Source organism: Eretmochelys imbricata, chromosome 19, assembly GCF_965152235.1.
Source record: "Eretmochelys imbricata isolate rEreImb1 chromosome 19, rEreImb1.hap1, whole genome shotgun sequence".
In the NCBI taxonomy this organism is placed as follows: domain Eukaryota; kingdom Metazoa; phylum Chordata; order Testudines; family Cheloniidae; genus Eretmochelys; species Eretmochelys imbricata.
The window spans coordinates 1618285-1635973 of record NC_135590.1 but is presented as its reverse complement, the minus strand read 5'-3'; the positions used below and the strand labels follow the sequence as shown (position 1 = coordinate 1635973).

At 46.8% G+C, this 17689-nt stretch overlaps 1 protein-coding gene across 1 annotated transcript; it reads left to right on the top strand.

Moving 5' to 3' along the window:
• The first annotated feature begins 1033 nt into the window (after positions 1-1033).
• On the top strand, positions 1034-17176 carry ZC3H12A (zinc finger CCCH-type containing 12A). Its single transcript, XM_077837657.1, has 6 exons — positions 1034-1173; positions 2656-3264; positions 11443-11582; positions 12765-12999; positions 13813-13919; positions 14027-17176. Exons 2-6 carry the CDS (start codon positions 2795-2797, stop codon positions 15070-15072), a joined length of 1998 nt encoding a protein of 665 aa, XP_077693783.1. The 5' UTR covers positions 1034-1173; positions 2656-2794; the 3' UTR covers positions 15073-17176.
• The last annotated feature ends 513 nt before the right edge of the window (positions 17177-17689 follow it).

The window sequence follows — 17689 nt, the reverse complement described above, 5'->3', positions numbered from 1 at the left end:
ATGAGAGCTAGAAACATCTCTCGCCCATGTAAATTGGGCTCTCAGCAGTGTACAACTCCCTGGGGCAGGGGTTTTAAGATACACCCCAAACAGGGGGGAGAAATAAATCAAATAAATCAAACCACAGCAGCCGCCAGTACAAGGAGCCATGACCCTCTCTGGGGAGAACGGGGCCAGCCAGGGAGTGACTGGGCCACGGCCGTGGGGCCAGCAGGGTTCCCCCCTCGCCAGGGGCGCTGGAACAATTTGTACAGTGGGGGTGCTGAGAGCCATTGAACTAAACTGTGAACCCTGGATATAATGGAAACCACTTCAAGCCAGGGGGTGCAGGAGCCCCCCCTAGTTCCAGCATCTCTGCCCCTCGCTGCCCAGGAGTGGCAGCTTTGGGGACACACAGCACCTGGCTGTCGGTCCCAGCTCAGCCCTAAAACACAAGGGGAGAAGAGGCCCCCCTGTACCCTGCCCCGATACGTGGGGGGAAGCGGGATCCCTGTACCCCCACCCCATAGGGGTGCCATGTACCCCGCCCTCGCTCCACCTGGGGGAACAGGGGCTCCTGCCCCACTGTTTGGGGCGAGGGAAGCGGGATCCCTGTACCCCCACCCCATTTCAATGGGTCTGAGGGAAGGGGTGCCATGTACCCTGCCCTTGCTCCGCCTGAGGGAAGGGGGGCTCCTGCCCCACTATTTGGGGCGGGGGAAGCAGGATCCCTGTACCCCCACCCCATTTCAGTGGGTCTGAGGGAAGGGGTGCCATGTACCCCGCCGTCGCTCCGCCTGGGAGGAGGGGGGCTCCTGCCCCACTGTTTGGGGGGGGGGGAGCGGGATCCCTGTACCCCCACCCCATTTCAATGGGTCTGAGGGAAGGGGGGCTCCTGCCCCTCTGTTGGGGGGGGGAGCGGGATCCCTGTACCCCCACCCCATTTCAGTGGGTCTGAGGGAAGGGGTGCCATGTACCCCGCCCTCGCTCCGCCTGGGAGGAGGGCGGGGGCCGGGCGCGGGGCGGGCCCTGCCAGGCCGGGCGCGGCGGATGAGGAAACGGCCGCGGCTCCTCCCCGCCCCGCTTCCGCGTTGCCACCTGCCGGGCTCGGCCCAGGTATAAAGCGGCGGCCCCGGCCCAGCGCGCCCGGCCCCGCCGCCCATGGACCCTCGGCGGCGCGCGGCGCCCAGGCCGGTGAGTCGAGTCGAGTCGAGTCGGGCCGGGCCGGGCCGGGCCGGGCCCGCGCAGGCTGGGCGGCCCCGTTCCTCCCCCAAAGCGGCGGGTGGCCCCGGAGGGGGGGGGTACAGCCGGGGGGGGCCGGAGCGGGGGCTCAACCCCCCCCATTCCCGGCCGGAGCGGGGGTGGGTGGGCTGCCCCCTATTCGCGGTAAGGGGGCGCGGGGCGCATCCCTGCTTTATTCCTTGTTCTTCTGGCCCCACCCGGGATCGGGGCCCCCCTTGTGCGACCCACGGTCCGTCCCCCCGCCCCCCCATTCCCTGTCCCCACAGAGCCTGCTGCCGAAACACAGAGCCAGGGCGCAGGGCGAGGCAGGGCCCGGAGGGGAGGTGCCTTGCCCAAGGTCACGCCGCAGGCCCCTGGCAGAGCGGGGCCGAGAACCCGGGTTTCCCTGGTCCAGGGCCCCGTTTGCTGGACCGTGCTGGCCGGGCGAGGGGCAGAACCGCAGGGTTTCGGTTAGGGGCCCCGGGACGGGAGCCCTGTGTGCCCTGGGTGTGTGCCCTGCAGGCCTGTCCCTGAAGCAGGAATGCCCAGGCCGGAAAGAAGAAGCTGAGAGTAGGTGGAAGTGTGGACATGTGCTCTTTCCACCAAAGCTCGAGGCCACGGCTGAGCGCTATCCTGTTACGCCAGACTGCCTTTTCGCTCCTGTCCTAGTGGCCAGAGGTGTAGGCGTAGGTGTGCCCCCATGGGGAGGCGAAACACGGCCGAGGGGGTTGCATGGCCTGAGCACAGGACCAGGGATCTGGGTCCCCGTTACACGTCTGTCGTTGACCCTCACTCCGTGACTTCGCACAAGTTGCTTAGCCTTGGTTTTCCCATCTGTGCAAGGATTAATAACTGACCCTACCTCATAGGGATGTTTGTGGGGCTTAATCAGCTAACATTTGTAGGGCACTTTGAAGGTGAAAAGTGATATTTATGTGCTGAGAATGATGTTGCACATCCCAGGATCCTTATTACAAAAACCATGGCATAGGTGACCATTTTAACAAGTTTCAGAGTAGCAGCCGTGTTAGTCTGTGTTCGCAAAAAGAAAAGGAGGACTTGTGGCACCTTAGAGACTAACCAATTTATTTGAGCATAAACGTTCGTGAGCTACAGCTCACTTCATCGGCTGCATTCAGTGGGGGGGAAAAACAAGTGCCTCTGATGTGCTATAGGAAGGTGATGCCCTATTTTGACAAACACTGAATTAAATTTAGTGCAAACAATCTGCATGTTAACCAGGTTGTTGGGGGATGGGATTTCTAAAGATTTCTCAATTCTTGTGATGTGCTTTGGAAACATAAACATGAAGTATCAATAAAAGAATTTCCAGAGTTCTTGAGTAGCTGAGCCACAGAGAAGAATTTGAAGAATGTTAGTGTGAAAACAGTTCCTGAATTTCCTTTATTTTAGATCAAGTCTTTAGGAGTTAATGATCACTGTATTGATTCACAGATACGGTGTGTGAATGAAAAACAGAACTTGCCCCAGGAAAATTATGAACTTGGACAGTATTCCTTCTGCTCTGGGTTTTCCCAGCTGGAGTGAGATGTTTCCAGCTGGCAAACATTAAGTTGCTCAGGTTGACAAAAGCATGAGCTCCAGAGATACATCTGAAAACGATCACCTGAACTTGAACTGTGTGCTTCCTGCGAAGGGCCAGAGCCCTACAGAGTGTGAGCCATTCAGCATGGTGGATGTGGTACCCCGGGCAGCACAGGAAAGGCTCAGGATTTCGGAGCAGGACCTCATGGACAGTGCTGAGATGCAAATGAAAGTGGACTTCTTCCGCAAACTGGGCTACTCATCAGAAGAGATCTATATCGTTCTCCAAAAACTGGGCTCAAACGCTGACACCAATACTGTCCTTGGGGAGCTTGTGAAGCATGGTGCTGCAGCTGCTGACCGAGAGACTACCGACCCCCCACAGGAGGCCGTAGAAGCCCCACTGATACCCCGTGGGGGAGTAGCCAACAAAACCCCTCCACCTGTGCCACCATTGGAGGAGAAGGAAGGCAGTAATTTAAAACCCATTGTTATTGATGGAAGCAATGTGGCAATGAGGTAGGTTGGTCCCCTTAAGTGGGAGAAGCATCTTTAATTTTAGTATAGTTGGCATCAGATTAAATTATAAAGTAATTTCTTTACATTTCTTAAGGTTTTTGGTTTTGGGGAATTTAGTGCTTATGAAAGGTACTAGATTAAAAACTCTGGAGGCATCCAAGCTCTCCACAAAGGTGAGGCCAGACTGGGCTTTGGTAGAGCAGTCTCACCAACCTGTCTCATTCCCTCACCTCGAAGGGCAACATCTACAAATGTGAGGTTCAGTCTGTCTTAATGGCCCGTTCAGTCCTTGGTTTGTCTGCCATGTCCCACTAGGGTGCGAATGATGGGGACTTCTATGCCCAGTGGGAATTTTGGACTTGTTTCATATGAAATGCTAAAGTTTTTGTATTTAAACTAGCAAGCAGAAGTGAAATCCCCGATGTGTAGTCCTGTTACCTAATTACTGTACGTAAGCTCCAAAAGCAGGAAGTTGCTCAACAAATAATTTTTTTAGGGTTAATTAGAAGAGGCTGTAGCTTTGAGTAAAGTGGCATCTCTGGTCTAGTTTCCACAACTTTTTGGTTAAATCTCATGGCAGATCTGCAGATTGGGTGGAAGAAAAGAGGGACAGATTTCCAGTTTAGAATGACACTGGTACACCAGTTCTGCAGCATCATTGACAGCTGTGAACATGGAGGCAAGATGATGACTTATCTGCAAATCTCTCATACCTTCTGTTGAGAGAGCCTGCCCTCTTTTCATAGGCAATCTGATCAAGAGATCTGTCGTGTACTGGACAGATTCAGTACTGGCCCAGGCTGGATTAAAAGTTTTCAGCCTCGTTTTGCCCCCTAAGAATGGTAAAGTGGATTTTTGGGGGGAGAAGTGGGAGGATATGAGGAAGGTTCTCCTTTAGTGAATTCTTTTTGCACATAACAGTATACTTACCTCTAGATTTAAAAAAAAAAAAATCAAGTCCTATGGAACCAGTTGGCCAGAGGGTAGTACGCTTGGACTTCAAATCTGATTCCACCACTTCAGTTTAAATACAAGTTTCCTTCAGTTTATATTTGATTGTCTTAATCTCTCTTATAATTAGAAGATACATGTCAGTGCACACAGAGCTACTCTAGAGGATTTACCTAGGGCAGAAGAAAGTCCTTTATGGAGACTGCCTTACAGGTGTGGGTTTTTTCCCCCAAGTCATGATTGGCAGTATGGCTGAGTAAGACTGTATGAGGAAGGAAGGGGAACACCCTATCTCTTGACCGTATAACAGATCCGAGGGCCAAGGCCCAATTTAGCCGGTATGATCAGGAAATATTGTGTTTGCGCTCTGATGTTCACACTGACTTACCAGACTTTATAGCCAGTGGACTTAACCTGGAATTGTGTGTAGGAGAGAGATTGGCCCCTTTCCATTAATAATTGTTTCTCCAACAAAGCTGCATTTCCCAGCATAGTGTGTTCATGGGAGAAAAGACCTTATTTTAAGAGATGTGCTAGTGGGTAGTGTTAATTTTATTGCAGAAACCTTTAACTCTGAATTTTAGTGCATGCAGACAAAGTATTAGGCTACAGTGACCTCTTACCCCTGAATACTCTTCCATCAAGCCACCTCAAGCAAAGGCGAGTGCCTGGCAGATGTGGTCATGGGCAGACCAGGTGTGTGGTGACTAGTCTTCTTGATTTGGGACTGTGGAGAAAGATTCTATTCCTCACTTGTATTGCATGAAATAACTGCAGAAAAGAATTGGCCCACTTGTCCATTTCAGAGTTAGTGGGATTTCTAGACCACCAGAGGGGTTGGGCCTTCTGCATTAGGGAGCTGTGTTGAGGAAGGAGGAGTTGAAACACATTCCAGGGGGTAAGGCATCCAGCATAAGTATGACTTGGTGGGGTTTTTTTCAGTATCATGCCTGTAGTTGCCTCTTCTTCAGGGGAGTAGCTAATTTACATATCCAGGTTTATGCCTACCTTGTTGCCTTAACCGTGCTTTTCTCCCCATTAGAAATGTGCCATTTGTTATGACTGAACTTTAGGGTGAATGATTCCAAAGCAAATACTGTTAAATTCTGCTCGTCTAAATATTTGTTACGATATATTTGAGAAAACTTGGCAGGACAGAATCTGTCCATCTGGAAATGTCTGTCTTGGAACACTTGATCTTCAGCTGCCATTTAGAGGAAGAATATTTCTCCTCTGATTCCTATCAGGATGTAGCAATACCGCAGCTGGAACGCAGTTTAATGTTTGCAAAGCAGGCAGTTGACTGGTGTGGGTTATTTTGAAGCTGTTTACCAGGAGGGGAATTCCATTCTGAAACTTCCTGTATTAATGGTGTATGATGTTCCCTGCTGATTCACTTGCACAATGAGCAGCAGGCCTCCCTGTACAGCTCTCAACATCATATGCAAATCTCAGTGGAAATTAGCTTCTACTTCCTTCTAAGGGAATTTCTCAGTAGTTGCCAAATCAGATCAGCCCGTTTGACCGTTTTCATTGCGGACTCTGACTTGTTAGCTGGGACTCCAAAAACCTGAATGCATGTTTTTCATTTAATCTTTCAGGAACTGTGGTGGTAAATGTTTGGGTATCTTTCAACTCTATTGGTTTTGTAAAAACTCCTTTTTGGGTATTTTTCCTCTGGCCACTGATGTAAGCTAATTGAACTTTGGGAGCTTGCTATTTTAAAACCTTCTCTAGGAAGTTTTAAAGATAGCCCTGCCGCCTGGAAGCTGTCCCTGGGGTACAGTAAGCTTATGCATTTGTTTTGAATAATTGGGGTGGGGGGGAGATGTTCAGTTCCCCCTGTTTATCTCCATATCCAAATAGACCTTGCAACAGTCTGAAATTGGTCTGTGGCTTAAATCGTACGTGCAGTAAAACTAATTTTTTTTTCCTGTTTGTGGTGTAGTTGTAGCCATGTTGGTCCCAGGAGATTAGAGAGACCAAGTGGGTGAAGTAATATCTTTTATTGGATCAACTTCGGTTGGTGAACAAGACAAGCTTTGAGCTTACGTAGAGCTCTTCTTCAGGTCTGGGAAAGGTACTCAAAGGGTAGGTCTACACTGCAATGTAAGCCTAGGGTTAATAGAACTCAAGTTAGCAGACCCTGGGTTTGTTAATCTACAGCTTGAGAGTCTACACTCATTTGTAACTCCAGGTTAGGAATTACTGAACCCTGGATCCTAACCTGGGGCTCTGGCATCTACCCTGCAGTACATAGGTCTGAGTCCAATCACTCATATCCTGCGCACTCCCAAAATATAGACACTCTAGCCCTTTGTTCGTGTTGCAATGTGGGAAAACTTGACTCTGCAGAGGGCAAATAAAGTTGGCCTGTGGGACTGAGGGATACTTGTAGCATACTCCCAGAACATGAGTCCAGTGGGGCTGCTTCTGCAATAGGGCTTGAACCCTGGGTCCTGGCTTAACTCAGACTGATACCCTCCAACCCCTTGGGATCCTCGGTCTGAGCCCTGGATTAACATGATTTGTATGTAGATGGAAGGGGGGTTAGGCTCAAGCCTGGGCTTACTTTGCAGTGTAGACATACCCAGAGTGTTACAGCTAAATACAAGGTGGAACAAGATTGTTTAGAATAAGGAGTTAACATTGTAAGAGACGATTCAAGTGGGCAGATAACACTTCTGCAGTTATAGGACCCTCCCCCAACACATCTTTCAAGATCTGTGGGTCCCACACGTGCCTATCACAACATGTGGTGTACCTCATCCAGTGCACTATGTGCCCCAATAACTATGTGGGTGAAACCACACAATCACTATGCTTTTGAATGAACTCTCACAGAAAAATAAAACAAGAACACCCAATCACCCATGGACGAGCACTCTTCACAAAACAATGACTCCATATCTGACCTCTCAGTCCTCGTCCTCAGTGGAAACCTGCACAATACCTTCAACAGACAAGCATGGGAGTTTAAAGTCATAACTCTACTAGACACTAAAAATCATGTACTTAGTAAAGATTCTGGATTTATGACTCATTATAACAATCGATAATCCACTGATCCTTCCTTGCCCTACTACTGTTAATTGCTCACTTCACCTTGAATGGTCTCTTAAAATATGTTACAATTTGTACCACCTTGTATTTAGCTGGGATGCTCTGGGTATCTTCCTGACATCTGAAGGAGAGCTCTGTGTAGCTTGAAAGCTTGTGTGTCTCACCAACAGAAATTGCTCCCCCAGCTTGGCTCTTTTTATTTCCTACAGAATGAAGGACCCATTTTGTTTAAACTAGAGAATTCCATATAATGATAAAATGGAAATATCACTTCAAATCTGTGTCCATATAGAGCCAATTCAAATTATGATGGTTCTATAATCTGTAAAATACCCTGGAGCTGGGAGTTTAAGGAGAAAGAATAGTAATTCTTGGTCCCGCAGCAGTGAAAGTTCTGCCCTGTCAGGTACTCATTTGACTCCCATCGCTGTTGTGTCTGAGCATGTCTTCAGTTGTAATATAGTCTCAGTTTCAGGAGCTTTAAAAAATTATTTCTAGGCTGGAGTTTTGCTCAGTGGGGAAGTGAACTTTGGATTGTGTTGGGTTTCTTTAAACCCTTCTACAATAGAACCTCAGAGTTACAAACACCTCAGGAATAGAGGTGGTTTATAACGCTGAACAAAACGTTTTGGTGGTTCTTTCAGAAGTTTACAACTGAACATTGACTTAATACAGCTTTGAAACTTTACTATGCAGAAGAAAAATGCTTCATTCCCGTTATTTTTTTAATTTACATTTAACACAGTACTGTGCTGTATTTGCTTTTTTGGGGCTCTGTTGCTGCCTGATTGTGTAAATCCAGATCCAAATGAAGTGTGTGGTTAACTGGTCAGTGTGTAACTCTGGTGTTCATAACTCTGAGGTTGTACTGTACTCTAAAAGGCAAAGGAGAAATTGTGTATTGTTGCTGTGGCGGTGGGTGGGAAGAAAACAAACCGAAGTTATTTCATTTAGAAAGTGGCTGCTGCATGTGTTCGGTTTTTTCATGCAAATTGATAGGGACTTAAAAAAAAAACCTCTTACTGCATCAAAGCGACTAAACTGACAAAAGCCACAAAATGCCGTGCTTAGGCTTGTAATAGGAGCACTATTGAGTTGCTTGCCATTTTTAAAAATCTATTATTGGGGAAAGAACATAGGTGCCTTTTTTCCCTTTACTCACAAAAAAGCTAAATTTGGATGAGCCTTCTGCTTTCACTTCATAAGACCCTAACAAGAGGATCCAGAGGCCAAAACTCTAGTGCCTTTGGTATTTTTCACCCTACATATTGCTCACATTGATGTAAAGGTTTCTGGCATTTAATGGTTTTGCAGAGAAACAAGCGGTCTCTTTGAAGGTAGGCACTTCTGATATTGTTACCCAAAGAACTCAAGAGCAGGGTTCAGGAATATAGCATGCAATGGCTAATACAAGGACAGTTGTGTCCAAAGTTTTTCCACAGAGCATTTACTTCTCTATGTTTTATGGGCGATGTTTGTACACCCACATGCACCAAAAAAGATGCCCCCTCTCATGTCTGTGCTTCAGCTTTTTCCAGTTATCTCTGACTTTATTTAAGTATACTGTACCTGCTTTATGCCTCAACACTGCAAACGCTGACTGGCTGTGTAGCTCTGCCTACTGTGAGGACACAATGAGATTACTCAGTACTCATTACTCTGGTTGGCCAAGAGTTTGCCAGATCAATCTCTAAGACTGCAGAATGACTTAATATGGTATGGACCTTGGCTCACTACAAAATAAATTTCCCTCTCTTGGTATTGACAACTCCTCATCAATTATTGGGAGTGTACCATATACACCCTGTTTGAATTGGCCATGTCAGCGCTGGTTCTCCACTTGTAAGGTAACTCTCCTTTTCATGTGTCGGTATATTTATGCCTGCATCTGTAATTTTCACTCCATGCATCTGAAGAAGTGGGTTTTTTACCCACAAAAGCTTCTGCCCCAATAAATCTGTTAGTCTTTAAGGTGCCACCGGACTCCTCATTTTTCTTGTGATCTGTGTACCTTTGTATTGTCATAAGCCATTCTGAGCCTGCGATGGTGGTGATATAAATAAGCAGATTTTTCCTCACTAGGTGCCCATTGCTTTTCCACATAAGAACTTTCACCTTTAAAAATTGTGATAAGACTTGCAGGCAATACTCACAGAAAATACTAATCCTGTTTGTGTTATCTTACATTTATATAGCATCGTTTGTTATGAAGGTTCCTCAAGCAGTTTTGAACCGGGAATATCTTCATCAGTGAAATGCAGCTGCCTCTGATGTGGAATGTGACGTTTCTTTATTGGCACATGTTAACATTACACTACAGTTTAGGACAGGAAACAAATCTTGTTCTCTGAAACTGCAAGGGAACTTAAGTAGGCACCATGTAATTACCTAAATTAGAATTTGGCAAGGATACAAGAGTTACAACCCTGTTTCTTGTGAAAAGTGAAATGACATGTATGCTCTTCAGAGAACACCAACATGAGCAGTTGCCTTTCATGTGTTTTCTTTGGGTATCTGAGCCCCAGATCAGACTGTATGTAGTGATAGTGGATCACAAGATGGCCTGATCGAAGCTGGCCAGTTAGAATACATGAGTCTGGGTAACAAAATGAACTAGGCTCAATGGTAGTCAGTTGTAGTCTCCCACCACCCAAGAGATGGGAGACCAGGCTTTTTGTATGCTAATACGCTACTGCATTTCTTTGTTAACTTGGTAATGCACTTTAATGTAGTTCTTATTTGTTTCAAAAATACTTGACTCTGAACATAGCTTTCCAGAGTATCTTTTACCTACTGAAGGGAGGGTTGCTTAAACATAAAGCAAGTTCCTTGAAGTCTGATGGATTCTTGAGTTTGCATGGATCATAATCTAATTATTTTGCATTGTAGATATTAATATTTTTAGAAATGTAATATGAATTTTTGTTTAAGTGGGTGGTGAGGGGAAATCGATTCTCTTGAAGTGACTCCCCATTCATACTCTTCAGTGCAACATGCAGGGTCTCTGAAAGTCACCCTAAAGTAAATGCCACCTACAGCCCTGATCTGTCACTACTGTGAAACTAGTAACCTGGAAACAGTTGATAATATTTCTAGTTAATGTGCAACATAAGCACTGATAACATTGTGAATACTGGAACCTGCAAAGAAACGATTACCAGCCATGTGTTATATAGAAACTCTCCAGAGACTTATTGATCTGACTTAATTGACTGTTCAGCAGGAAGGATTGTGTTGTGCTAGCAACTAACCTCTGATACTTGTGACTGCCCTTTTCTTCGGGTAGAATTTTTCCTCTTCTTGATTGTCTCTAACAGGCCAGCTGGATATAAAGAATTTATTCGGGGCTTTCAGGTTTGAAGCTGCCATTTCATAAACACAGTACGGTCACAAGTAGTCTCTCCACATACTGGGCTCTGTATAATGAGGAGAGGATCTGTCCTTCCCCATCTTTACAGAGGGTCTTTGTTGAACACACTTTTGGTATGAAGTAAAGCAAAAGGAAAGAGACTCCTATACTACAACCGTTTGCTGGTCTAGCTACATTGGCGACTCCTACTAGCCTGAACGAAGTTGTAGTGGCAAGAGGCCTTTTGTCGGTATCACTTGCTTACCCCAGCTCTCCAAACAAAATGAAGCTGTACTGCAAATGGACTTTTCTGCCAACATAACTGCATTTATACTAGGAGGGGTTGCCAATAGCACTCTAGCTATGGGTTTGATTTCTCTTCTTTCCTCTCCTGTGCCCCCCTTCTCCCCCCCCACTGACATAGCTATGCCAGCAAAACTTAGGAGTCTAAATATAGGTTTGAGTGCCCCATTGTAAACAAGTGGGTCCCGATTTCAGAGGTGCTAAAAATTGATAAAAGTTGTCAGTGCTCTGCGCGTCTGGGGATTTGTGGGTATTGCAGCTTTAGAATAGCTTAAGACAGAACTACTGGTCCCCTCAACCTCTTTAATGCATTGCAATAAATGGACAAATTCAGAGGCTGTCAACTAATAGGATACTGTCTACAAAAGTACCACCTTGAAAAGAATGTCTAAAACACTGGCTCTTCCTGCTTAGTATTGGACTGTCTGTCTCATGTGCTGTCTGTGAATACGCAAAAGTACATTGTATCTGAATACTGAAAACAAGGTCCTCTTCCATCCTCTTTAATGCAGCCATGGAAATAAAGAAGTGTTCTCCTGCCGAGGTATCCTGCTGGCCGTTCACTGGTTTTGGGACAGAGGACACCCAGATATCACAGTCTTTGTGCCATCCTGGAGAAAAGAACAGCCAAGACCAGATGTGCCCATCACAGGTGTGGAACTCTAAAGCCAAAACTAAATCTCTAAAGCTTCCAATTGTAGCGTTTTAATAAGCCTGCCAAGGTCCTTTTTGGGCCAGTAAGCTCCTAGGTAGCAAATGGAAAATAAGAGCACTAGAAACTTAACCAAACTTCTGACCAGTGAGATTTCAAATCCCTAACCTCTCCTCTAAGCAAGTTCTTGCTCAGATAAGGTAGCTGAGTTCAAAGAACATAACTAACTTTATTCCAAAATGCTTCCTTATTCCTGAGGTTTACTCACTTGATGTGTGTTACCTTTTCTTATCTCCAGAATTCATTTTCTCTTCTTGTAAATGGCCATACAGCCCACCTGTATGAAATGTTAACAGACAAGCAGCTTGGGGATCTATTCAGATGGGTCCAGGTGGTGATAATTGCTGTTTTGAGTTTCCAAGGAACTGAGGTTTGAGTTGTTCCAAAGTCAGTATTTCAGCTCTGAAAAGAAATCCATACATACTCCAGAGCACTATAAAAAGTCAGCCTGGCCACTTCCATCAAAGGCATGCTTTGGCCTTGCCTTATTGGTCTGCTTGTCATAGGTTGAAGAAAACATAGGGACTGGAGTTTCATTGTACTGCAGCACCATCTGCAAGTCCTAACTAAAATCAGGACCTCACTGTGCTAGGTGCAGTAAAAACACATAGGAGGAGTCAGTTCGTGCCTCAAAGCTTACAAACTACACAGACAGCACAGCTAACGTGTGCAAGACAAGGAAGAATCATTGTCCCCATTTTACAGATCAGGGATTGGAGGCACAGAGGGACTACGTTACTTGCCCAGGATCACAGCAGTTATTCCTGGCTGGGCCACAGACTGAACCCAGATCTTCAGAGTCCTACTTCAGTGCCTTAGCCAGAAGACAGTCTTGGTCCATGTTAAATTGAGTTTGGGTCAGTGCCCTTTTAAACTGAGAGGTGTGGGTGAGGAAATTGAAAAATTGGAAAGATTTTAACAGTAGCAGTCTGTGCAGGATACAGAGTAACTGAAATGTCAAAGTAGCCACTGTGCCCCTTTGGAACTCTGGACTCTGCATGTTTGTAGCTCCTTTGTTTGTTTTTGCCTGTAAACATTACACTTTACTTTTTTGGCATCTGTTGCCTGGAAATGATACCAGGCTGTGTATGTGTTTATGCCACATTTTCATGATTGTTCCAGACCAGCACATTCTCCGTGACCTTGAAAAGAAGAAAATTCTGGTCTTCACTCCTTCCAGGCGGGTTGGAGGCAAACGCGTTGTCTGTTATGATGACCGTTTCATTGTGAAACTGGCATATGAGTCTGATGGCATCGTGGTTTCCAACGACACTTACCGTGACCTGCAGAATGAGCGTCCCGAATGGAAGAAGTTCATTGAGGAGCGCTTGCTGATGTATTCCTTTGTTAATGACAAGTACGTTCATGTTCCCCGGTCGCTTAAAAACAATACAGCAGTTTTAAGTGACCATAGTACTGTGTGCCTTTGATTAATAGAAGGTCAGTGGCATCTCAGTGTTAGGAGGAGATGGCATGCAGGGGCTGGAAAGGTGAGTGTCAAACACAGGGTAAAGCAAATGACTTAAGGTGAGTATTTGAGAGGCAGTGACTCAGTGCTTCCTATGTGGAACAGCTCCTCCCAATAGGCAGCAAGTCACAGGGAGGGCACAAAGAAAAGGCCAAGAGTGGCTCTGACTGCACTTGGCTTGCTTGGAGCCAGGAACTCCTCCCTGCTGACATTCCTGGGCAGGCCTGGCACTGGTACAGACCACTTGCTTCCTCTGCATTACAAATGAGAAAATGATCAGCTGGCCCAGCGTGCGACAGCAGAGCACAGGATTGGTGTGACCAGCAATGCGGGGGAGGCAGCCTGCTCTGTTCCTGGGGCAAGAAGCCTCTTGCAACAATCTCGATCAAATCCTTCTCTATTTACTTGAACAGTACGGTTGGGCAACAACCCTTCTCTGTATGGCTAATAAACAGGTCAGCCTGCCATGGGTCATTAAGAGAGGATTAAAAGGGAAACTTGTCTTACAAATAGTGACACCCTGTTGGGTCTAGAGGAATTGTCTGAATCACACTCCTCTGGCCATGCCAGGGTTTGTTTCTTGGCTGGCATGGGGAGGGGATGGCAGATGTGAATAACTTTTCATCTGCATGCAGCTGAGAGACTGAAACCTTGGCCCAGGAAAGTGGCTGCTCCTGAGTGATGCTCATTATCTTCTTTTAGGTTTATGCCTCCAGATGACCCCTTAGGGCGGCATGGCCCCAGCCTGGAGAACTTCCTGAGAAAAAAACCTTTGGTGCCAGAACACAAGAAACAGCAGTGCCCTTACGGTAAGACTAGCCTCATATGCTTGGGGGCAGCGGTGTCTGTACAGAGTAAACTGTACACACTTGGTGAATTGCAGCAGGTCACCCTATGTTCTGCCTTTTCCTTGCAGGGAAGAAATGCACTTATGGGATTAAGTGTAAATTCTATCATCCTGAAAGGATCAACCAACCACAGCGCTCTGTAGCTGATGAACTACGGGCCAATGCAAGGCTGTCCCCAACCAGAAGCCCCACCAGCACTGCCAAAGAGGAGAAAAGGAGCAGGAGACCTTCCCAGGCAGAGCCCCTCTGCTCTGTGTCCACAGATAGCGACAAAGGCTCTGTGCAGAAGGTCTCCATGGAGAGGAAAAGCTCAGCCCAAAAAGCAAAATCTAGCGATAGTCCCCTCCTAATCCAGGGGGATTGTGCCTTGGGCAGTGTCCCCTCTAACAATGGCAGCTATCGATCTTCTGACTGGTACCAGCACCCTCCCCCTTCTCCCCATATGGACTCTCTCTCTTACATCTCTCAGGAGCATCTTGACTCAGGCATTGGATCCCTTGAGAACCAAATGTCTGAGATGTGGCCTTGCAGATCTTCTGCTCACTGTGAGCATTCCCACCCCGAACAGATGGCAGTCTGTAGCTGCAGCAGACAGAGACCTGTCTACCAGCACTCTCCTAGTGTAGAGCAGGACACCCTTGGCCACTATAAGCACAGCTCTCACAAAGCGGTCTCCTCTGATACTAGCTACTTGCCATATAGTTCTGAGAACTCTCTCACGAGGTCCTCTCACTCTTTCCCAGGCTATGGAGTGCCCATACATCTAGCAGGTGGCGGGCATTATAGCATTCCCAGTGAGTATAACACCGCAGCACGACATCTTCGTGAATACTGGTCCGAGCCGTACCAAATGCCTGCCACATCAACACGACCTAGCAACGTTAGAGACCCTCGCCCATTGCCGAGAGCCCCAGGGCCAGCGTACGGTGACCAGTGCCAGTGGGCCCTGCCAGACCGCTTCGCAGAGGAGCGAGCCAATGTGCATGTGAAACTCTGTGGCATATTCCACCCCCATTTAGTAGATGCTGTGATGAGCCGTTTCCCTCAGCTTTTGGATCCCCAAAGACTAGCTGCTGAAATACTGACGTACAAGTCTCAGAACCCAGGTATGTGAGGCAGTCGGTGTGCTGGGAGCAATGTCTCTCCTGTGGACAGCACAGCACAAATGGCATGGCTGCCTCCGTGAGGGTTTTCACCTTCCTCTGAAGCACCAGGTCCAAGATGAAGGCAGGATACCAGACTCAATGGGCCAATGGCGTACTCTGGTGTGGCCAATTCTAATGCACCTCACAAAACCACTTGTGAGGAAACTGTCCCATCCTCCCCTAGGGCATATTAGCAGGAATCTGGGGAAAGGGGGTGGATTTTGCCTTTCTCAGGAGCACAGAGCAGGGATTCCGCTGTAGGAGCAGGTGGGTATGTCCTGCCCATTGAGCTCCTGCAATTGTCAGTTGGGCACTTCGGATCATGGTTCTTCCCATTAGCCTGCAGCATTCAGAGGTGGCGTAGCACACAGTCAGATGTATGGCGCTTTGAGAAAGATCTGACAGTTACGTTGAGTGAGTGGGGTCTGTGGGGTTACTCTGAGACGGTGCCTTTTTCAATAAGTGTCTGTGTAACTACATCTCGGGAAAGGCTGGAGTCTGTGCTCATTGTCCAGTCTGCTCCTTAGTTCTTAACTGAGTCGCTTGCCTTAAACTCCCATCAGCCATCTTCATTTTGTCCTTGTGAGGAGACTGCAGATTCCAATAGCTGACTCGACCATTTTTACGGCCTTTCCGTGCCCTAACCACCCCTAATGAGTTGGCCTTATGTGGGGCTGCCCTGTGAATAGGGCAGTTGTTTCGCCTGCTGCAGGGCTCCCGCTAATCCAAAGAGTGAGGAGTTAATCTTATCTCTGCTTGCCTGGAAGGGCCTGGCACTGCACCAAACCTCCATGTGACTTGGATTCTGGTCTCCTGGAGCCTTGCCTCCTGCACTTTCTCCACCAAAACTACATTCTGTACCAAACTTCAGAGAAGAGCAGGCTTGTGCTGCTCTTCTAAAACACGTCCCTTATGCCCGGCCGTGGAATCATCTGTATAGTGCTGAGGAGAGGCCTGGAATGCCTGTGATATTAGCTCCCCCTTCGTCATCACCCCACCATAGCTGTGGGGATCAGTAAAATGAAGTGACTGCGGTCCCACTTGGACTTGCAAGTTGTGTGTCTGCCCTTTTGCCGGTACAATTTTGATGGCTCCTCCAAATTCTTGGCAATATTCAGTATTTTCTCTTTGAATTTGCCACTCCTTTACCCTTTCACTCCTATATATTGTTCTCTCCCCACCCCCACAAGCACCCTTCTGACTCCCAAGATCTCCAAAGCAGTCTCACTTTTGTTTATGACTAATTGACCCTCTTAAGTCTGTTTCGGTTAAGGATATCTTTGGTGACTTGTAGATACTGTAACTAAAATTTTAAGATATACAAAAGCAAATACTGTAGCAATTGCTTCTGGTCCCAGCATTTTAATTAGGGTGCAAAGGAAACTTTCACTTGCAGGCCAGAAGCAGTTGACTTGTTGATACACATTGTATCTGTGTGGCGGTGTTTTTTTAATTATGTCCATCTTGTGGTTAAATCAAGGTCCTTCTAAGTGGCAAACCATGAGAGGGAGAACTGCGCACAGATGTGGCTGAGCCACCCCACTTCTCAGTGGTGTGTTGGAGGCTATTCTGTTCGCTGGTTCTTACCACTCAGATTTCCAGTGGATGGCCTAGCCAAATTGGCACCATGTGCCATGGAAACCACAAGGACACAGAAACCCTGTATACCTGGTTAATTATGATACATTACAAAACTGTAATGTTTCATGTTAGTAAGCAAAATGCTTCTTAATCTTATGTAACCTGATAACTTTGCATATTTGTAAATTACAGGAAAGATGTTTTTTAATGGTATTGTCCAGAAACTTGTTTGATACTATTTTACTTAGTACTGTACTTAACTCAGCCATTGTGTGTTAGTGGTGTTTTCTGGAAGAGTTAATAGCAATATATACTTGTTCTATTGCAGTCAAAGATCTTAGACACTTTTATACTTAAAGTTGACAGTTATTGAAACTTGCTGTATCACTTGGAGTCCACGCAGTCAGCTAGTCATGTGGAAGAGGCAGCCCTGTGTATGTCATGGCAAAGTAAGAACTTGCATTACCCAAATAAAAATGGCTAGGTTGCGTGGCTAGGTTGTTGGGTCTCTTTTTGATGGCTTTTGGGAAGACTGTTTTACAGCTTGGTGGGGATTTTTAAGTAATGTACCACAATAGGCTTCTGGAAAGGCAGCTGTGCTGTTAAGACACTGGACTGAGACTTGGGATCTCTGGATTCACTTCCCAGCTCTGACACAGACTCCCTGGATGACCTTGAGGAAAATCACTTAATCGCTGTGTTTCGTCTGTGAAATGGGCATGAGACTTCCCTGCCTCTGGGGGGCTGGGCATAGAGACTCATTCATGGTTGTGAGGCTGAGGACCATGGAAGTGTTGGGATACACCATGGTAGCAAGTGTGGGGTTGGTCCAGGGAAGTGACACTTTGCTGGCATGTGGGTTTTTCAGCAGGCTGTGTGGGGAAAAGTCTGCTGTTGTGTTTGGCAGCTGCCATAAGTGACCCAGGATGCTACAGCCTGTTTTTGTTGTTTTGGTAGAACTCATGAAGCCTGCTTCTCCTCACCCCTCCTAGCAATTGTTGGACA